The sequence below is a fragment of the Rousettus aegyptiacus genome, unplaced genomic scaffold (genome assembly GCF_014176215.1).
Source record: "Rousettus aegyptiacus isolate mRouAeg1 unplaced genomic scaffold, mRouAeg1.p scaffold_m13_p_4, whole genome shotgun sequence".
In the NCBI taxonomy this organism is placed as follows: Eukaryota; Metazoa; Chordata; class Mammalia; order Chiroptera; family Pteropodidae; genus Rousettus; species Rousettus aegyptiacus.
The window spans coordinates 55,612,004-55,632,594 of record NW_023416307.1 but is presented as its reverse complement, the minus strand read 5'-3'; the positions used below and the strand labels follow the sequence as shown (position 1 = coordinate 55,632,594).

Sequence of the window (20,591 nt, the reverse complement as noted above, 5' to 3'; positions counted from 1 at the left end):
AGGAATATGTTAATTCAGTTCCTTTATTTTATAAAAGAGGCAACTTTCCCATCATACAATGACATATGAATACTACATATACTCTTATGTTCCTCAGTATCTTTTGTTGAGTTTTGAAACTCAATTTATTAAAGGCAGAATATGACCAATTGCTTCATTAGCCCTTAAGCAACTAACAGGACCAGAGAGTTGCTATAGTAAGTGAACCACACTCTAAGTTCTAGTCCAGGTATCACTACAACATAGCATAGAGCTATTTCATTAGTGACTTATTTGTACCAATTCAGCGTCTGGCCTGGACAGCTTTTAACTAATGAGAGACAAATTTCTGGCCTGTAGACTTTAAACTTGTGATCCCAGCCTACCCTAAAATGTAAGTAGATAGCTACAGGTTAATTATGACAAACAGTTGAGATCTTCCAAGCCAGGGTACCCAAATGTGATCTAAAATCTAAACAACTCATTTTCTTAAAAGAGAACTACTAAAGAACAATAAGGATTTAAAATATTAAGACTGATGGTTTGTCCAATTCTCGCCTTTAGGAACGTTATAAATAAAAAAACAAAACCTTGAATGAGATGATATGGCTATTATACTCATTCTGAATTGATAAAGGGTTGTCTTACTTCCATGCACTTGATTTTAGAGATTTCATTGAATGAGATCAGTATCTGCTTCCTCCTTACAAAAATAACCAGAGTTCCCAGAATGATACAACAACATAAGAAATTTATATTACAATATTTGTTTATTCTATATCCTTTAAGAAAAATAAATATCGTGTGAGGACATGAGGAACAGAAAAAGAAACACACCTGAAAACTTTTGACCAGGGATTTTTTTTTCTTTTTTTAATAAATTATATATACTTTTTTCCATTTACCAAAGTTCATCAAAGAATGCCCCAAATTATTAAATCATCTTCATTCTTCAGGAACTATTCATTCATTATTCATTCACAGAGCAGACCACCTATAGAAAAAGATTTTAGAAAGTCAGATTTCAAACATCATACCAGACTTATGGAGTTAAGGAAGACGACTAGAAATTAGTGTCTCAGCCAAGAACTAGTAACTAACTGCCACAATTATTCTAAACTAGTCATGAAATAAAAGAGCCACATTTTAAAATTCTAGTTTTGTCTAAAAACATCACTGAAAGTATTCAATCCACTACATTTTTTAATCTTCAGAAGTCTTTGTTGAAGTAAAAACTATATGCTTATTTTCTCAACTATATCTTCCCAAAAAGGCTAAGCAGTTTATTTTACAGATATTCAAAAGAAGAGATTTGCAAATTCCTCCTTGCTGATTCAAATGTTTGGCAAACATGCATTAAGTGAAAGGCAGAAGGTCAGCACTGTATATAAAACACTTCCTGTGGAATGTTACTTAATCCTATGGGCAAAATAAGGGTAACCCTTTTGAAATCCATTTGGAAAGGTCAAAAAGGGAGAGTAGCAGAGGACAGGGTTGCTGGCCTAGTTTGTCAGTAGCAGGCTTCTCTCCAGGCAGCTCCCACCCACCTCCACCCACACCCCCAGTACTTATTTCCAGAAGACAGAGAATAATGCTAAAAAGGTAACTAAGTAATTTGAACTAGCCAACTCTTCAAATCTAATGCAAGTGCTTCCCTCATCTAGCTATTCCCTATATTTGGTTTAAAAAGAGAAGCCTCCTCAACAATAAAACATCTAAACTCTCTTTTTAAAAGGCTCGAAGGAAGAATGCAGTTAAGGAAAGGTTTGAGAAGGAAAGATAACCAAAAATAAAGTTCAGTTGAACTTAATAAATACTGAGTATCACCACCACTCAGTGCTAGTTCTCTAATTTCTTTCAATTGCAGCCCCCAAACTGAGTTCTCAAGGTTCTTTCTGAATCCTAATGGCAGGAAGATACTACCTGCCATTTCCTCTTTACATTTCTGATCAGGTTCTAGGTTCCTCTAGTTTCTCTTTCAGTAAAAGCAGCCATAAGACGGAAGAAAGCATTTAGAATCATCACCATCATATGTCTATTTTTCCTTAGGAGTAGTTTTCAAGTTTCTGCCTTTGCTACTATTAAATCTTTACGTACTTTATATTTAGCATTATCTCTTCTAACTTCTTCAGCTTAAGCCAGTGGTTTTCAAGAGTACACTTTGAAAATTACCTAGAAGTTTGCGACAGGCACAGATGGGGCCTAGGTTTGTGAATTTTGGAAAACACCCCTCAGGTGATTGTTAAGATATACCTCTGGCGAATGTAGCCTACTTTATATTAAGTTCCAATCTACTGGTTTTAAGGTACAATTACGATATATCTCATTTAGGAAATAATATTAACATCTAAAAAGGTTTTTGAATTATGGAACTTTCATAATCATTACTGAAGACTTAAATTTGCAAAATATTTTTCCTTTGAAGCTAATCTCAGAAAAATGTTGTCTAATAGTATAAGAGATATCTCTTTAGTTAAGTTTATCTTAGTGCAGACAATAGTGTTGGATTTTACCCTACAGCCAATGACCTGGTTACTGAGTTATATACACGGATGCATTTTAATAATAGGTCTAATTAGCATTCATGGTAAAGTTTTAGGATTAAAGACCAAGACTATGTGCAATCCTAAAAATGAGTATGTTGGCAATAAAACCTCATTAAGTACAAGCAAGGAGTAAAGTGTAAAGTGTCTGTGATTTGGGGGAACATAGAATATCTAGACTCTAGTTTTAATTCCACCATCTATCCACTCTTGAGCAAATCTATTTTGACTTCATTGTTCCTCCATTTCCCCATGGGGGTTAGGGAAATAGGATACCTGGGACCAATGGGGATCCAAACACCTGTTCCTTTTCCAAAAGCATTATTACATTGAAAATGAAAAGATGGCATTTTTCCTGGAAGGCCCTTAGGAAGTCCCTATGTGGATTCAGAATGTTCTTCTGATAACCAGAATTCAAAAATACATTATTAGGTCATATATTCAACAGATCTCAATTGAATGGCTGCTATCCACAATTCCCAAGAATGAGATATTCCTTTCTAGTTTCTATTGAACAGTTTACAAAACTTATTCATATATATATCATTTAATCATCACAATGACTCTGTGAAGTAGTTTGGTTACGTATTATTCTCTCTCCTTTATAGGTGAGGAAACTTAAGGTTCAGAAAGTTAAGGATTGGCCCAAGACCACGAAATCAGTTAAACATCAGGTCTTCGAAGTCCAAAGGTCTTGTATTTTCTATTATACACAAATGAAGTCCATAGGAATCACTCTCACTCTCTGTTCTAACAAAATAAGAAAACTGTATCTTCTGGTCCTTATGAACAAATGCTACTTGTAACAACTATACTACCTTTGTGGCCCACATGAAGTCCAAGAGAAGCTTTGATGCTCCTAAAATTATCATTTTAAAAATCACCCTTTTTATCACAGCTTCCACAACTTGACTTACACAACTGACAAGGAAGAGAGTTAGATTATGAAGTGTGGAGGAGCGACTGTTCTGTGAAGTGACTCTTATCTGTCATGCAAGGTGGACCTGGCCAGAACAGAGGTTGCTTTCTATAACTCCCCCTTACAGGCTGTCTGCTGTTAACTGATGTTCTAATATAAATTAACATCCCTCCGTTGCCTCCTGCTGGTTCCTTAAACAGGCCTCCTGTCCCAACCTGGTCAAGCATATAAAGCAGTTCCCTATATTAGTCACTTACTGGTTCCTTTGACCATTCCTCCCCCTTTACCCTACATAGTTCTCTGTTGCCTGCCAAGCAGTGTCGGGATCCATTTCATCTTAAAACCGCAAGAAAGGCCTCATATGTACATTTCCCTTAACAAACTTCATTAATTACCAGACTGGAGTAGCCAGCCTCTTTCTTTAGACTTTCCCTGCCTTCCACCTAGGGAGGTAGATTTTTAGCCTCATGGCTTTCCCCTGGGTCTACGTTTACTAACAACAAGAAAACAGTGTACAAATGTTGAAATTCCATGCCTTTGAAAATGACCAATTGGTGTATTTATACTTTTTAAGAACATCCCTTCATCCAAATTTACTTATTTCACGAAATGATTCACCATGGGATTTCTTTACATGACCATCTAATCTAAAAACCACTTAAGTATATTCTGCATACACGGAGTAAATGCCATGTCATACATATATGGTGCATGCGCACGCGTGTGTGTGTATATATATAATGGTTCTCTTTTTATGAATAAAAACAGTAAAACCCAGAGAGGATTATGTCTGATGAACATTAAATGGAGGTAAAGTTAAACACATAGGAAGCTAGGCATCAGCACCAAAATTAAGCCTCAGGACTTTCAGCCTAGACTGTTTTTCACTATACAGTGATACTTCTTATTGGCTCAGGACAAGTTCCTTACCCTTCCTTTTTCATAGCTCAGAGAGGAACAATGGCCATACGTTAAATTCCAAGGAGGCAGGGAAGAGGTGAAAGAAAAATAAGCCAGGCTCTCCATTACTGTTATATTGGTATATCGCTTTGGCTGTATCTCTCAGCTATTAAATTAAAAGTGGTGGTGTGGTATAGATGAAAGGGCCAGCACAAAGAGAAGGAGTTTGCCTGGAGACAGAGGTTTCAGTTCTGATCCTGCTAGCCCTCTTCAGGAGTCATTTCACACTTAAAGAACTTAGTTTCCTCATTTATTTATTCACTTAATTAACAATTCTCTTTTGAGCACCTATTATGTACGATTTTAGGTCCTGGGGATATAACAGTGAGGGAAACAGAAATTCCTACTCTCTCGGAGCTTACATTTTAGTTAGAATAAAGCAATGTAGATGATAAATAAAACTAAAAATTCAGTCCCTGTTTTACTAGCCACATTTCAAGGGCTAAACAGCCACATATGACTACCACACTGGAGACTGCAGGTACAGAACATTTTCCTTATCACAGAAAGTTCTGTTGGACAATGCTGGGATAGAGTGAGGGGATGGGATGCTATTTTAGTTAGACTGTTGAGAGAAAGCCACTCTAATAAGAGTGCTGTGAAAAGAGACCTGAGTGAAGTGTGGAAGTGAGTCAAGTTGCTATCTGAAGGAAAAGCCTCCAAACAAATAAAGTCATTTATTTGTGGTACTATATAAACATCACTTAAGGTCCCTTTCAGCATTAAAATTTAGATGTAAAGTTCTTTAAAAAACTGGTCTGAGGTTTTAATTTTATTAGAATAAAGTACAGTATAAGAGAAATAACAATTCCATTTTGTTTTGCAGAAGGCAATGCTTCCATGTGCTGCTTACTCTGTTTTAAGAGAACATACTAAAGACCCACAACATTTGAAGCAAATGGAGACCATTTAGTTCCTTTAAGTTAGACAACTGAATATTTTGAACTTCCTAACCCATGATTCTTTCTGACTCTAACATAACTAAGTGCTTTTATCAAGCCCTTTCTTGAAAACTAATTCCCACCTTCCCAAATCCACTGAATGCCTCTCAATTTATTAGCATCATTTAATCCCTATATTAGAAACTAAAAAGTTATTTTTTAGTGATACTTCAGCATATTAGATTTACTGGGAGAACTACCTTTCAGATAGAATGTTGCTTAATGACTGCTAGGTTTGCAAAGCAGTACTGAAATTTGAAGCGATAAATCTATGTATTACCTTCCCAATCAGAAAGGACCATGCTCGCCATTTCATATCTTAAATCCCAGGGCTCTCATGCACTCCTTGTGGGCTTCAATTAGGTGTCCGCAGTGCTCTTCTCCTTTCTCAATGATGCTATGAAACAAAATGTACTTGTTATCTAACAAAACAATCATTAAGCACATTAGTAGTAAATAAGTATGCATAATACTGATGCGGAGTGAGGCAGAACACAGGTCTGATGGAATGTAGCTAGTTAAAAAAAATTCTATTATACCAAATGGCTTTGTTTTTATTGATTCTTGAGCTATGTCCATGCTCATGAAGATGCTCCATTGATAACTTGTATTTTGGGGGAATCTGATTAGCAGTAATGAGTATGCATATCAAATAGTGTCTCCAGTCCATACCTAAGGAATATTACTCTTTAATGAAATAAACTGACTAAAAAAGTATTTACATGAAATAAAGGATATAGAGAAGAGCTTAATTTTTTGCCTGCTATCACAAAGAAATTACATTTTCGATTCTGCCCAATAGGCAAATACACCTAAATAAATCTACTTCTAAGACACCCCACAACATAAACAGCAAAAAAGATGTCAGCCAAGAACAGCCTGATGAAATTTCCCTCAGGAGGATCAAATTTTTCACTTGTAAAATTCTCAAAGTAAATAATAGGGCACACAGCTTATTTCAAGGGCCTAAATATGTAATTTTAGAAAATAATCAAGTTACACCAAATTCAATTGTTAAGAAAAAACTGACCCCTGACTATAGATCTCTGGAGAAGCCATAATGGTCTGATACACAAGGAATTTAAAGGAAGGGTAAATTCTCCTTCTATCTAAATCCTATGCATCCTTCAATAGCTCAAGGGCAGCCCGTAAATGACTGCTTGTGATGGTGAGCGCCTTATGAAGATATTAGCTAGCATTCCCAGATCATTTACTGGATGCTTTAAATACTGTCCCAGGCACTTGATGTGGCTTCTATCATCAATCCTTAACAATAATCTTAGAGGCAGATACTTTTATCAGGCCCATTTACCGACATATGAGACAGCTATGTTAAATAATTTGCTCAAGGTCACAAAGGTGGTGAACTAGGATTCAAACCTTGACTTTGGATCTCAGATTCTGAATCATGATACAATATTATCTGAAGGTTCAATAAACACTTACTATTACATAGTACTAACTATGGAAGCAATCTCCTTATCTGATTTGTAGTCTTTCAGTGCTCCCTCCACATTCATTATTACTTGCAAAGTACTAAGTATTAATAAAAAGCACTGAGCTCCAACAACTCTTCAATTGTTATTTCTTTATGTGAGGACAAAAAGGGACTGGGAAAGGTGTACAAATTATCTGAGAATTCCTTCTAATCAAGATTTGTTCCCAAACGGGCTGTATATGATGAAAACAAACAAGAGTTTTTGTGGATTGATGGTAATCTGGATGTACTAATTCTGAACACTATGTCACCTAACGTTATAGGCTACTGCATTTTAAATCGTTTACCTAAAATGGAGGGGAGAGGTAGGAGAAATTCTTTAATACTGTTAAAAACGTACCACGTGTCCTACTATGTCTAAATTTAGTGAGAAATTACCAGAAAACGATTATACTTTGGTCTTGTTAAATCTTCTATTCTAGTGGAATAGCAATCACTGGTGTATGTCTCTACTAACTCTAAGTTCTTTTCAATCAAGTAGCAAATTTACTTATTTCTACATTTCCCGGCCTAAGGCAGTGCTTGATATAACACATGCTCAAAAACCCTTCGTAGGAAGAAAGGGAGTGTGTGAAACTAGCTCAGCTCAATCTAATCTTTCTCCTAGTCCTTCATTCGTTTCCCGGGCCGAGCTGCGGGCTGTCAACAAGACAGCCAATCGCGAAGCCTATCAGGCCCTAATAACCCTAAAAAAGAGCCGCTCGGCAAAGCGACCGGCAGACAACAGAGGCACCGGAAAAAGGCGCAGGCCTGCCGCCGCCCCATCCCAGGCGCACTAACCACGCATCGCGCGCTTTCTTGGTCTCCGGGCAGGCGCAGCACGGCTTCAGCGGCTTCTTCTCCTGCGTCTCAGGCGGGGATGGGCTGGCGGCCGCCAAATCCGGCATCTTTCAGGCCGAAAGTAGCAACTAGCACTGGTACCCTTAATTCTCCCAGCCTCCGCATCCACCAATTGGCCCGCAGGAACTTCCGAGAGCCGCCCTAGAAAGGACAGGAAGTTCTGCCTCTCTCAGGCGGATGGGCGCGAAGGCGGGGGGGGGGGGGGGGGGAGGGAGAGGATAAAAAGAGCGCGTGCGCAGAAAGGCTAAATGGCGGCTAAACAGGGCGCCTCTTCTGCGCAGGTGCAGAGAGGAGGGCTGAAAAGGCGCGGGGAGTTAATTAATCAACTTCGGGGTGGACTCACAAATAAGAACGCGGCCACTCAGACTTCGCTCAAGCTCTCCACCTACCGCTCATGTGGAAAACTGAAGCTCTGGAAAGTGAGAGGACCTGTCTACTCTAAACAAGAGAAAGCACTTTTGAAAGCCGGCTTCCCTTGAGTAACAGATTAGCTCCCCACATTTCAGGCTGGGACACTATTTACCTTTTCTTTCCTGCCCCTTTCATTGCCCTCGTTAGAATGATTAGCAACCCACAAGTGTTGGGAAAAAAATTGGCTCACTCATATCTCACCCCATACACTTTAAATCCTTGGCTAATTTATGTTTATAGCTCCCTCTCCTACTGACTTGATTTCAGGATGAATTATTCAATCATAGGATAAATATACAGGTTAATAAAATTGCAAAATGCTTTTCCTTGACACTTCCTGAATTGCATTGGCAGGGTTAGTAAATTGGTGCCTTTGTTATTTGCAGCAGAATGAATATAACCATTGCTTTTTTTCCTGCAGAGAACTGTTGAAGAAAGGGAATGAACTTATTTTTTAAAGCGGGACTTCCAGGCATTGTTCAGATAGCTGCCTGGTGATATATATTTTGGGTAATCAAACTTTCAATATCACCTAGCCAAGGTTTATTTCTGTATTTCAGAGATTCAGCTCAGCTCAGATAATCTATAGGTATGTCTGTGACCTGGTGCCAATATGGGAGTAGTTTATGTGTATTTTCCAAGCTATAAAACCATACCCCTTTTGTCATTTAAAAACTTCTAATAAGCATGATTTTTACCTCATTCTGGATTGGTATGTTTCATAATATAGCATATGCCCTTATGTTCTTCTAAGGCACCCTTATCTACTATTATCAGATTTTTTAAGTAGGTATTTGCTCCCGTTATTTAGTATCTTGCTACTCAAAACTGCTTCTTGGACTAGCAATATCAACATCACTTGGAAACATACAGTAATACAGTTCAACAAATCAATGGAAAAAAGAAAATAAACTGGAGAAAATTAAACACATCAAAAGGAGGGGCCCTGGATGTATTAAAGGGCTATATGTGAAAGGTCAAACTAAAAAAATAGAAGATAGTGGAGGAGATTGTCTTTACACTGTGGGGTGGATAACAACCTATTTGATAGCATTTCAAAAACAAATTATAAGTAAAAAATTGATAAAGTTAATTACATCAAAACAAAGACTTGAGGTTTTTACATAGGACATGTTAAATTACTTAAACAAGGTCATTAGATTGATGTGGTTCTAATGCCTACATAAGCAACCTAACATCTAAGTTTATAACTGCCTTTGGGTTACAGAATCAAAATGCTAAGGACAACCAATCACAAACAGCCAAGTAGGCTATAAGCTGTAGCCAATCAATAATTTCTTACTTTCTTCAACCTTTTTAAAGCCTCTCCCCAGAATCCTTTCCATGGAGTGTACCTAACTACTTCTGGTTTGGTACTGCCCCACTCAAATCAAATTTTGCTTGAATAAACTCGAAACTTTTAATATGCTTCAGTTTATCTTTTTAAAGACACTATAGACAAAGTTAACAAATAAGTGACAAATTGGTAAAAGATATTTGAAATATCTAAATCCAACAAGGAATTAATGTATAGAATATTTAAGGAAGAATAAGAAAGTAACAATAAGAGAATAGCAACCCCAATAGAAAAATGGAGAAGGGATATGGATGGACAATATATAAAAGCAGAAATGTTCAAATGACATTTTTTGTTTTTCTGCTTATTTAAGACAAGAGAATATATAGAACATGTATAAGAGAAAACCCTAGTCCAACAGTCATAAGAAGACTTCTTTCGAAAGAGTACTAATCATAGAAATGGAAACTAAAACAATGATGAAGTATCACTTTACAGCCATTCGACTGACAAAAACTAGAAAACTGGATTATGCCAAGTACGGGGGAGAATGCAGAAATCCTCTCAGGTTACTTATTGTTGAGAATGTAGATTAGTTCAGCCGTTTTGGAAGGCTTTTAGGCAGTATCCAGGTAATTTAAGAATAGGTGCATATTCTATGGCTGTAAAGTGATACTTCCATAAGAGAAGAACTTCCAGCAAGTCCATAAGAGAATACGTATAGGGAAAAGTGTCACCGCATGTTTATGTAACCGGGAATTGGAAGCAATCTGGGTGTTCATCACTAGGGAGATAAATAGCAAAATGTGAAATACACAAAATAGAACACAAAATAGAAGAAATTGCCAACATATACATATAATAACATGGATAAAATTTTTAAGTAGCATGGGAAGTAGAAAAAATTAAGAAAATGCATAGCCCAATACTATTTACATAAATTAGAGAAGGGGTACAAAACCAAAAATACACATAAAAACACATATGTAAAATGATTTGCTTTAAATGGTTAGAATGACTGTCCATGAGGGGAGACAAGTGGGAGTAGAGACCGGGAATAAATGCAAATAAATAAAGAGACCTTGTAAGGACCAATGATAATAATATGTCACGCACAGAGGAGGATAATTAAGTCAATTATCTGCACCTGAAGAATAAGGAAAACTCTTCTGGTCACATTCCACTAAATGTAGTTTGGAAAACACTGTTTTATAGGGTAGTAATTGAATTTAATTATTTTAATGTACTCTTTAAAGCAAAATAACTTTTATTCTAAGGGCTTAAGCCACTTTCTTACTTTTAAATAAAAATAATCATTATGTCATAAAGAGAATTCTGAATTTCTAGATAATGTCTTCTGATCTTATCATACTCATTTTGTACCCCCATGGAACCAAATGGTAGCATATGGTAGACACGGCACAAATGCTTTTAACTTAGACAAATTACTCCCAATAAAGCTTTATTTTGCCCTATTGCTACCAAGAATCTAGAATTATTATTTTTTCCATAGAAAGATTTCTCTTGTCTTAAATATGCAGAGAAACAAAAAGGGGGGAAAAAAGAAAATGTTTGAACTGATTCTCCTTTCTAGTACTGTCCAATAACTCTTATATTGGCACCGATAATAGAGAAGACAGATTTTTAAAATGTGTTCATTAGACTGCCTAATCAGTTGAAAACACAACATAACCTTCAGCTACAATACCTTTCACATATGTGGGACTGTTGAATTTGTGAACCATCACTTAATCTTCACAGCAGTTGAACTTATTTACATTTATAGATGAGAAAATTGAGGTTTAGAGATGAACATGATTTGTTCAAGGTCACATAACTTGTAAGAGGTATTTTCTCCCTCTGAGGTCCGTGTTCTATCTACTATCTCACTTGTCTAAATGCAGGGTGAACATTATTTTAAAATTAATCATTGATCTGCATTTAATTGCGTTACTAAATTTTATGTCTAGGAAATGAACAAGTAACAGAAAGAAATATCTAAGAGAGTTTAGGGAATTAAGAAACTTGAGATAAGCTGTAGATACAGATTATAGGCCAAAAGACTGAAACAGATTTTCTGCAATTGAGAAAACATTTTTTCTTTCCCATTCCCCTTTCCTGCTCTTCTTCTCTTCAGTGAAGAGAGGGTACTTATAGTGAGAACACTCGCTGTCACTTCCTCAGGGTAAGCTAGTATTGGCAGGCCTCAGGCAAAAAAGTTGGGTAATAGCTCCTTGCCCCAACTCCGACTCCCTTTAACCCGCTGTTTTCCTCCCTGAGCACAGTGACTCTTAAACTCTTTGAACAACTGCTTCTTAGGGATGCAATATTCTTCTACCCTTGGAAAAAAAAAAAAAAACAACAAAAAATGTTCCTTTCTGTAGTGAAATATTTAGTCATTTATATCCAGCTACTTAACTCTCCTCTTGCTTCAGAATGGTACAGCCAATCCACACATGTGGGTTACTTTTTCTTTTGCCTCTTAATTTATGAATAGATAAGCTTTAAGGTCAACTACTGATTTTTACATTATCAATTTTGCTTTACTTTTCTTACCCAGCCTAAATGTCTTTAGATTTGTGGGATGGCCTGTCTTTGTATTAAAGGAAAAGTAAGAAGATAAAACAATGAAATTTAGTGTTTCCCATTCTACCTCAAGAAAAATCTCAATAACCCACTTCCCCCAAGAAAAAAAAAACAATTTTTAGAGCTGTAATTATAGATTAAATTGAGAGTAGGTGGCATGTAGAGACTTAATATTAAAAGACTGGATTCAACCATCTGTTTTACAGAGGCACTCCGAGGTTAATTTGATTAGTACCTTTTATATCAAGTTCTTGCTTCTCAATTCTGATTTTAACCAGCAATACTATTTTAAGCCTCCAGGGCTCTTTGCTATTGCTATACTTGCTAATTCAATAAGCAGCAAGAATTGACATGGTGACTCTAATGGACTTGTTCTTAGTATAGTGAATGTATTATTATATGGTACTAAATGGGGACATTTGCTGTGAATGGCCCCAAGTATTCATTCTGTGGATAGGATGACAGCCCTGGTAATGTAACAAGCAATAGGAAATACTTTCTAAAATCCCTCTGTGAAAAAAGTATTTTGAACTATTTTTCGTGCCTAACTAATCCCAGGTGTGAAGATTTTACCAAGTAAGGGTGGGTAGTTGAGGTTGGTAGAGAAGGACTGACACCATATGCTGAGAGAAGAATTACAATTTGCCTGGTTAGTAGGTTCAGACGTAATTTTGTATAGCATTTACATTTCTGCCTCTACAAAAAAAAAAATAATAACTTCTAATATCCATAGGTAAGTATGTGTTGTATATCATTCTCTAGAGCTTTCTGAGAACTCTGAAGGGACCCAGCTGGTAGAAGCCAGCAAACTGCTGGGTCATAGAAGAAGGATAATTTATTACCTACAGCAGTAGCAGAAAAGTATTAGCATTTTTGTGCCAGTTCCCTGAGCCTCAATTCCCACAGAGTGATGTGCAGAAGGCCAGACGTGACGTCTGCTCTGCTTACGTACTGGGTTGCAGCATGAGAAAGGAACAGTGAGCTTAGGAAATTGAAGTCTTTAATAATAGGCAGTAAGATTGCCTTCCCTTTGCTCAAAGGAAGACACTCACTATCTCTGAATTCTAAGGCTGTAAAGCACACCCACTCTTTGCGCTGGAGGCAGGCACGGTCTCTATTGCCCAAGGTTGTCTCCTACACAAAGGAACAAAGGCAGGCAATGCCCTCTTCCCTTTTTCCTTTTCTTTTATCTAAGATAAGAGACAAACAGAAACGTGAGAGACTCATGGAGAACTGTCTTCCTACCTGGCAAAGTATAACTTTCATTTTAATGAAATTTTATTATTAACTGTCATCCCTCTCCAATATCAAAGTTTCTTCCATACTAGTAAACTAAAAGACACAGAACCTAATTTCAAAAAGATTATTAGTTCTTGATGATTGTGTAACAATATTACCACAAATCTAGGAGTAACACCTTTAAACATCTTAATACACCTTAATACATCTCACAATTTTTGTAGCTTAAGTGGCTCCTCTGATTAGGGTCTCACAAGATTTCGGCTGAGACTATGGTCTGATCTAAGGTTCCATTGGGGAATGATATTCTTCTAATCTCACTCAGGTTGTTAGAATTCGGTGTCTTACAGTTGTAGGACTGAATGATTTGGTTTCTTGCTGGCTGTGAGTTGGAGGCTACTCTCAGCTCTGACAGGCTGCCTGTGGTTCTTTGCCACATGGAGTTCCCCATCATGGCCACTTGTTTCCTCAAAGGCATCAAGAGAGTAAGCAATTCCAGCAAATTGGTTACTACAGTCTATGTAAGATAATCATGTTGTCACATATATCACATCACAGTTGACATATTCTATTGGTTAGCGTTTTCTAATGTGTTTATGGAGGGGGCTGGTCATTGGCTACTTCAGATAATTTATCTGATAGAGCAAAGCAAAGTCTTTCTGAGGAGGGGACATTTTAGTTGAGACCTCAAATGATAAGTCAGCAGTGAGGAAATGGGGCAGGACAGGTTGAGGAGCATTCTGGGGAGAAGGAACAGAAAGTGAGAAATGTAGCTATACCCTCAGACGGAAAAATATTATCATGTCATTATAACATTGTATTTTATTTGTTTGTTTTTTCCATCATTCGGTGAGCTGTACAAATTATCTCAAAATCTTCAATAGCTATTTTATAGTAGACAGTAAATTTGTTAGTAAATGGATGGATTTATTCATTTAGAAATCATTCTATTAAGCTTTCGTGTAGCAATTACTTCAGAGATACAAAATAATGAAGGTCTGTGCCCTCAATGAACTCATAGTTGTGGAGAGCAGAATTGCAAACAGTTACTAATACAAGGGGGTCAAATGCTATTGGTGATACTACAGCATTGGGAGAAAGCAAACCTTACTCTGGGGGATTTGCGGAAACTACATAAAGGTAGTAAAATTAGCACTGAGTCTTGAAGGATACCTAAATTAGTTGGGGGGCATAAATAGGGACAGGCATTTTAGGCAAAGGCATTGGCTTGAGCAAAGGCTTGGTGGTTACAAAGTATACGTCTGGTTTGCAAAAACCCCAAGAAGTTTAGGAGTAGAGAAAATAAAACCGGGAGTATGTGTGGAAAGAGGAAGAGCAGGCTAAGAGGCTAATTCAAGTGTCTGTGGATCACATTAAAAGGACAAAGAAGCCAACTCTAAGGTATGCCACTAGCCCAACGGGATAATTCGAGCATCATAAAAAATAACGATCATTACGGATTAAAACATCGCATATGTAAAAATGCTTGTATTCATACTATACTAAACAAACAAATCCTTATAGGTTAATGTCAGAGGTTGCTAGGGCGCCAACTTATTTCTCTGAAATTTAATGATTAAAGTGAAAAAATCCAACATTTTCCCAGTCTTTGCTCCAAGATCTCGGTATTTCAGGATATCCAATGAGTTGGTCAAAGTTCTTTTTATAGAAGAATCTCAGGTAATAAAGAAAATTATTGGAAGTATTAGAATTACTGTTCTAGGATAAAAGACTTAAGAGGCATCCCAAAATGCAGTGTGAAGACTTTTTTTTGTACCTTTTGATCAGAACAAACCATTAATTGATATCTTGGATTCGACCAAGTACTTGAATATGTACTTAGTATTAGATGATAGGAATTTTTAATTTTGTTAGATGTTGTATAGGTGGTCAAGATGAAAAAAAATCAGTTTGAGATACAGATTAATTTAAGAGTGAAACAATGTCTGGGATTTGTTTTAAAATACTCAAGCAAACTGAGGGGAGGGGATAGATGAAACAAGATGGGCAAAATGTTGATAACTTAATTCTTGGTGATGGGTACGTAATGGTCCATTACTAAAAGTAGATTCGCTTTTGCCTACGCTTAAAATTTTTCATAATATTAGAAAAAGCAGAGTTAGTGCCTACATCATGTGATCTTCAGTTGCTTTAATGCGCAGGGCTCACTCAGTAAACGGTAGCAGTCTGTGGTTCAACATTTTCTAATTACGCAGCCCACATTAAACGCTAATATCCGTAGATTAGAGTTCACAGTGTGCCAATGCCCAAAGTTCAGGAGTTTGGATTCCTCGTTCGCAGAAGCAGCCCCGCGGAAAGGTAATGTCCGACATGAAAGCCCCCAAATATTCTATAAGGTTCTGAGATTTCCCAGGGATTTCCGAAAGAGGTTACAGAGTGTAAGCGGCAAAGCGCTACTGGATTTGAGTAGCACATCCTCTTCCCTAGCCTCGGGCTTTGCGGCGTCGACCGAGGATGGGCGGCCGAAAGCACGAGGATCTAAGCCGGGAATGTAACGGGAAGTGAGACTGACTCCGCCGCCACTCCTTACCCGGATCCCCTCCCCGTTCTCCTCCGCGTCCCCGCCCTCTACTCCCTCCCCCACCCCACGTCTCCCGCCTCCCTGCGTAGCTGCCCCAGGCTCCTTCGCGCGTCCTTCCCCTCCCGCGCTTCGCCCCACCCATTCCTAGCCTCACCCTACTTCCCTTCCGTGCCAGCCCCGCCCCTTCCTCTGGAAACCCGTCCGTCTTCTCGGGCTCCGCCCCTTGTTCCAGCCTTGCTCCTCCCTCCTGGTCCCCACCCCACCCCTTCCTTTTCCCGCCCCGCTTCTCCTCTCACGCCAGCCCCTCCCTCCTCGAACCACGCCCCTCACCCTACCGCTCCGCGCCCCGCCCTCGCGTCAAGGTAAAGCGGGGGTTACCATAGCTACGGCGCACCCAACAGCAAGCCTACCAAGTTGGTCCCTCGCTGGTGGGACGGAAGAGGTGGCACCATGAGCCACGTAGTGACCATCGAGGAGCCCTTGACCAAGACTCAGGTGTCTCAAACCCGGTGTGGGGTGAAGCCGGAGGCCTGGGGTAACGTCTCCACCAGTCGAACGTATGATTTCCTTTACGGTAAGGACGGCCCCAGGCCTCCCTCCTGAGTTGACGACTCCTGGGACAGGTGGGCTTCCAGACAGTGGGACCCGGCTGGAGGAGCGGCGAACGAAAGGCGAGCCTCAGGACCGATCCCTTGCCTGCGGTTGTCCTCTATTAGGTGGCGGCGCTCTCAGCTGCACCTCCGGAACCGCAGATGCGCTTTGTGTCTCCGAGCACTGTGCGAGTCCACCTAACTCTTCGCCACTTTCTTTTCCTGATAAGTTGCACAGCCCTAAGCGATCTTCCTGAAACCTGTTCCAGGAGTTTTAGTATCCAGAAAAGTATGCAATGATTTGCAGACTTGGAGAGGCACTTAACATTCCTCCGCGTTCAAACTGCATAAAAACGCCCTGCAAGAATGACCTCTCCCGCTCCCATTCTTTGAGCACATCCAAATTTGGCATTCTCGGTAAATTGTCAATTTATCTCACCTTTGTTTTTAGTTTTCTCTGTTTCTTTACACTTATTCTTATCCATCGAAGCATTGCTTATAAACTAGGTCCTCTTGGTCTTTCTGGGCCAATAAAACTCCAGTTTATTTTAATGCCCTAATTGTCCATTTATGTTCTGTCTCTTCTACGGGACCTTAAGTCCCTTGAGTTTTTTAAGGTCTTGTTCTATGCATTTTTGTAGCCTCAGCACCCATTCCAGTGCTGGTACATATGGGCAGGTGCTTTAGAAATCTTTATTAAATTATCGTATTTACTATTAAAAACATAATCAGTTAAGCATGATTTTTTCTAGTTTTGCCTCGGGGGTCTCAGGCTCTTCACCTGAACTTTGCATTGCTTTTAACCATGTCCTATCTCCTCTGGGATTCTAAGGGTCTCTTTTGAATGGGAATCCTATAAAGTACCCATTTCCTGGTATAGGAGCTATGTAATAATAGCTCACATATTCTGGCCAGTGGTTTTCTTTATTCACTCTTGGTTTCCTCTTATCAAATAAATCTAGTAAACTCCTCTAAACACATCACCATATTTATTTCAAAGGTAATTTGGGAATGGGAGTAGACATCTTCAGTAAAGACAGTCAAAGAATTTATTAAGCTCCTTATTTTTTTTTTAATCCCTAAAGGCATCTTTTTCTTTCTTTTTTTTTTTTTTTTGCAGAGATTGCTAGATATTTCCTTGTGCCTTGTAAGAAACAGAAATCCACTAAGAAGAGGTCAAATGAAAGTTTGGATTGTTCCAATAAAACAGGCAGTCTCACAGCTGTTTATGGACAGGAAACATAATATAGCCAGGACAGGAAAGGTTAGAACTAAGGTGCTCAGCCCTCCTGCTCGATTTCTTGAACCTTATGGTATTTTGGGGTTAGCAGATTTAGCAGATAAAAATACAGGGTGCACAGTTAAATTTGAATTTGAATTTGAAATAAATAATTTTAGAGTAACTATTTTAGAGTAACTTTTTAGTTCCATGCAATATTTGGGACATAGTTATATAACAATTTATTCATTGCTTATCTAAAATTCAAATTTAACTGGGCATCCTGTATTTTATCTGCCAACTCTAACTCCGCTTCTTTCTGTGCATGGGCTTTCTTCTTCCTTCTTCCATCTGACAAGAAAGCTACTTGTGTATGGATTTCTTTTACAATGACAGGGACTGGAGTAGCATGCTACATGACTTCTTAGCCTAAAGTTCACCACAAATAGTATAGAGTCTTTATGTGTCTTAGTCAAAAATTGAAGAGAAATAAGATAGGTTGTTGGCCAGCCTCTAAGTTGACCGTCTTGTATCAGATTTCCATCCTGACAGAAAGAACTTGATGAGTTGAGTGTGGGAGTCAATTGTGCAAATATGAGCACCTTTTCAAGCTCTTTCACCCTTCCCCTGCCCCCACCCCTCAAAACCAGGGGCCTTTCAATGCAGTCGTTTGTGCTCCTCTAGGAAGCTTTGCTTGGGTATCTTCACTAAAATGTTCACTCTTCTGATCACTGCAGCAAGTAAGATAGATTAAGGTACCTTACATTTATATAGTACTTTACCATTAACATCATTCTTTTATAAATCTTACCTCATTTATATACCATTTTGCATTTCAATCATTTTTTTTTTCTTGTAGATGCTATGTATCAGAAACCTCTCTTGAGTGCTCACCATGCTTTGTCACTTTCTTGAATCTGTATATTTGTTGATGGATTAGTATCTACACTACTGCCCTGATAATTAAAGTCTTTTTTAGCATATAATATATTTTTCCTAGCTTCTGAAATATTTTAAAATACTTTCTGGGTTTATCATGAGCTCTTTTCTCCTTTCTTTCCCACAAGAATCTTCAATTTATTATACTTCCCCTGAAAAGTAATCATTATGTCTTGGGGGTAGAAACACTCTTTCTCACCATTAGTTGGTTGCGAACTTCCTGGGCTTGTTAGAACTATTTCTACAGGAGGGGTAAATTGGCTGAGGGGCTCTCTCATTATTTCCATGAGAAAATTTCCCCACGATAAAATTCATGGGCTTTGGATAGTATTAGGCCTAGGAGACAAAAGGATTAGAGTTGAAATCCTAACTGCCAATCAGTAAGTTGCTAACTTCTTGAAACCTCAGTTTCCTCACCTATAAAATAGAGGCCTAGCACCTACCTAATTGGGTTTTTGTGAGGATTAAATGGTATATTGCATATAAAGCACTTAATACCTGTTTAGAAGTAAGCAAGGGATACTTGGTGCTTACTATTATTTGGACATCTCAGAGACCTTTCTACTGCCTTTTAAGTACTGATTATGATCATAGTTGTAGGATATGTTGCAGAATGTGTAGTCACAAACCATATAGCATTGTGCCATTCTACAGATGATAAGAATGTTTCTATTAATAGCATGTCTTCATACTCCTTATGGAAATAAAAGGAAATGGTGGTTTATTATTCAGACTCAAGGGAAATACAAGCTAAACTAATTTCAGATGCACAATACAATTGCAACTATAGACACAGTGATACCTTTCAAATTACTTAATACAAGAGCATAAATGAAAATTTTCTTAATTCCATACTATTCCCAATATATTAGAGATGTCGAAGCTATACTCATCCTTCTCTTTAAACAGGTGCATTCATTCTGCCTTCAAATTCACTAGCTTATAATTTGAGGCAATAAAATCTGGCTGCTTCATTTCTAATCAGCCCATTTTTTGTCACTTCTCAACCTGAATCATAGATGTGGACTCAGGTGATACAGCTGAAGAATATACATAAAGGCTAATGATACCCTAATTTATTTTGCCAGTGTAGACTGTTCTTCCAAACTGTAGACTTATGTATAAAATTGCTGACTTTATATCTCCATCTGGACATATAATAGACATGTTCTCCCCACAAGTCTGCTCCATCACAGGTTATCCTCTATCAATTGATGCCAACCCCATCCTTGAGTTGCTGAGTCCAAAAATTTTGGAGCCATCATTGCCTCCTCTGTCTATCTTACACCATTCCAATCCATTAACAAATCCTTTCTGCCCTAACTTAAAAATATATCTAGAATCTTGCCACTTTTCATCACTTCTCTTTGCTACGACCATGATGCAAAGCACCATCATCTCTTTTAGATTACTGCATGAGCCTCATAATAGTTCTCCCTGCCTCTTCCACTGCTTCCCTGCAGTCTGTTTTTAACCAGGCAGCCACAAGGAATATTTAAAAATATGTCAGCTTTTGTCCTTGCCTCAAAATCTTGCAGTGGTTCCCCATCTTACTTAGATTAAAAGCCAAAGTCTTTTCAGTGGCCTACAATGCCCTATGTGATCTAAGCCCCTTGTAACTTCTTTGACTTTTTTATGTACAATTTTTTTTTCTCTCTCACTCTGTTTCAATCCAATTGATCTCTGCTATTTTTCAAATATGTCAGACATGCTACCATACTAGAGCCTTTGTCCTGGCTGTTTTCTCTAAAGTGGTCTTCTTCCAGATAACTATATAGCTAACCCCTTCACTTTCAAGTCTCCTTAATTGTCACCTTCTCAATGAGGCCTGCCCTGATCACCCCATATAAAATTGTAACCCCATCTTTCTTATCCTGCTCTCTTCTTTTTTTTTTGTAGCACTTATTACCTTCTAACTCCGTTATATAATTTGCTAGTTTGTTATGCTCTTGTTTATTGCCCCTCTCCCATGAAGTCAGGGATCTTTGTTGATGTGTTCCAAACACCTAGAACATGTAGAAATATATCAAGTCATCTAGACTAGTTGGTCAAGGTATTTATTTCTCACTAGATATCTACTTGTGAAAT

General features: G+C 38.1%; 2 protein-coding genes and 1 long non-coding RNA gene across 9 annotated transcripts in view; 1 reads left to right on the top strand and 2 right to left on the bottom strand.

The window, feature by feature from the left end:
- Nucleotides 1-821: 821 nt before the first annotated feature.
- LOC107508371 (cytochrome c oxidase copper chaperone) lies at nt 822-7,823 on the bottom strand. Its single transcript, XM_016140152.2, has 3 exons — nt 7,621-7,823; nt 5,623-5,739; nt 822-973 (listed from the first exon to the last, which is right to left on the bottom strand). The coding sequence occupies exons 1-2, from the start codon at nt 7,725-7,727 to the stop codon at nt 5,655-5,657; spliced, it is 192 nt and encodes a 63-aa protein (XP_015995638.1). The 5' UTR covers nt 7,728-7,823; the 3' UTR covers nt 822-973; nt 5,623-5,654.
- A 6,717-nt stretch (nt 7,824-14,540) lies between these two features.
- Nucleotides 14,541-16,250, bottom strand: LOC118601625. Its single transcript, XR_004950388.1, has 2 exons — nt 16,166-16,250; nt 14,541-15,712 (listed from the first exon to the last, which is right to left on the bottom strand). It is a non-coding gene; the product is annotated as an uncharacterized LOC118601625 (long non-coding RNA).
- CFAP91 (cilia and flagella associated protein 91) overlaps nt 16,065-20,591 on the top strand; it is a 72,446-nt gene continuing 67,919 nt past the window's right edge. For 6 of the 7 annotated variants that reach the window (XR_004950386.1, XM_036219004.1, XM_036219007.1 and 3 more), the window contains exon 1: nt 16,065-16,329. Coding sequence is in view for 6 of the 7 variants with exons in the window: in XM_036219004.1 (XP_036074897.1) it covers nt 16,206-16,329 (124 nt within the window). In the remaining variant the exon portion in view is untranslated. Of the gene's footprint in view, nt 16,330-16,537; nt 16,763-20,591 lie in introns of those variants that run through there. The other variant, XM_036219006.1, reaches the window with a different exon arrangement.

Bases quoted from the DNA above. Each gene is read 5' to 3' on its own strand.
- LOC107508371 (XM_016140152.2), bottom strand. From the start codon at position 7,727: ATGCCGGATTTGGCGGCCGCCAGCCCATCCCCGCCTGAGACGCAGGAG. The intron at 5,740-7,620 runs GTTAGTGCGCCT...TTTGTTTCATAG, and splicing joins AAGAAAGCGCGCGATGCGTG to CATCATTGAGAAAGGAGAAG.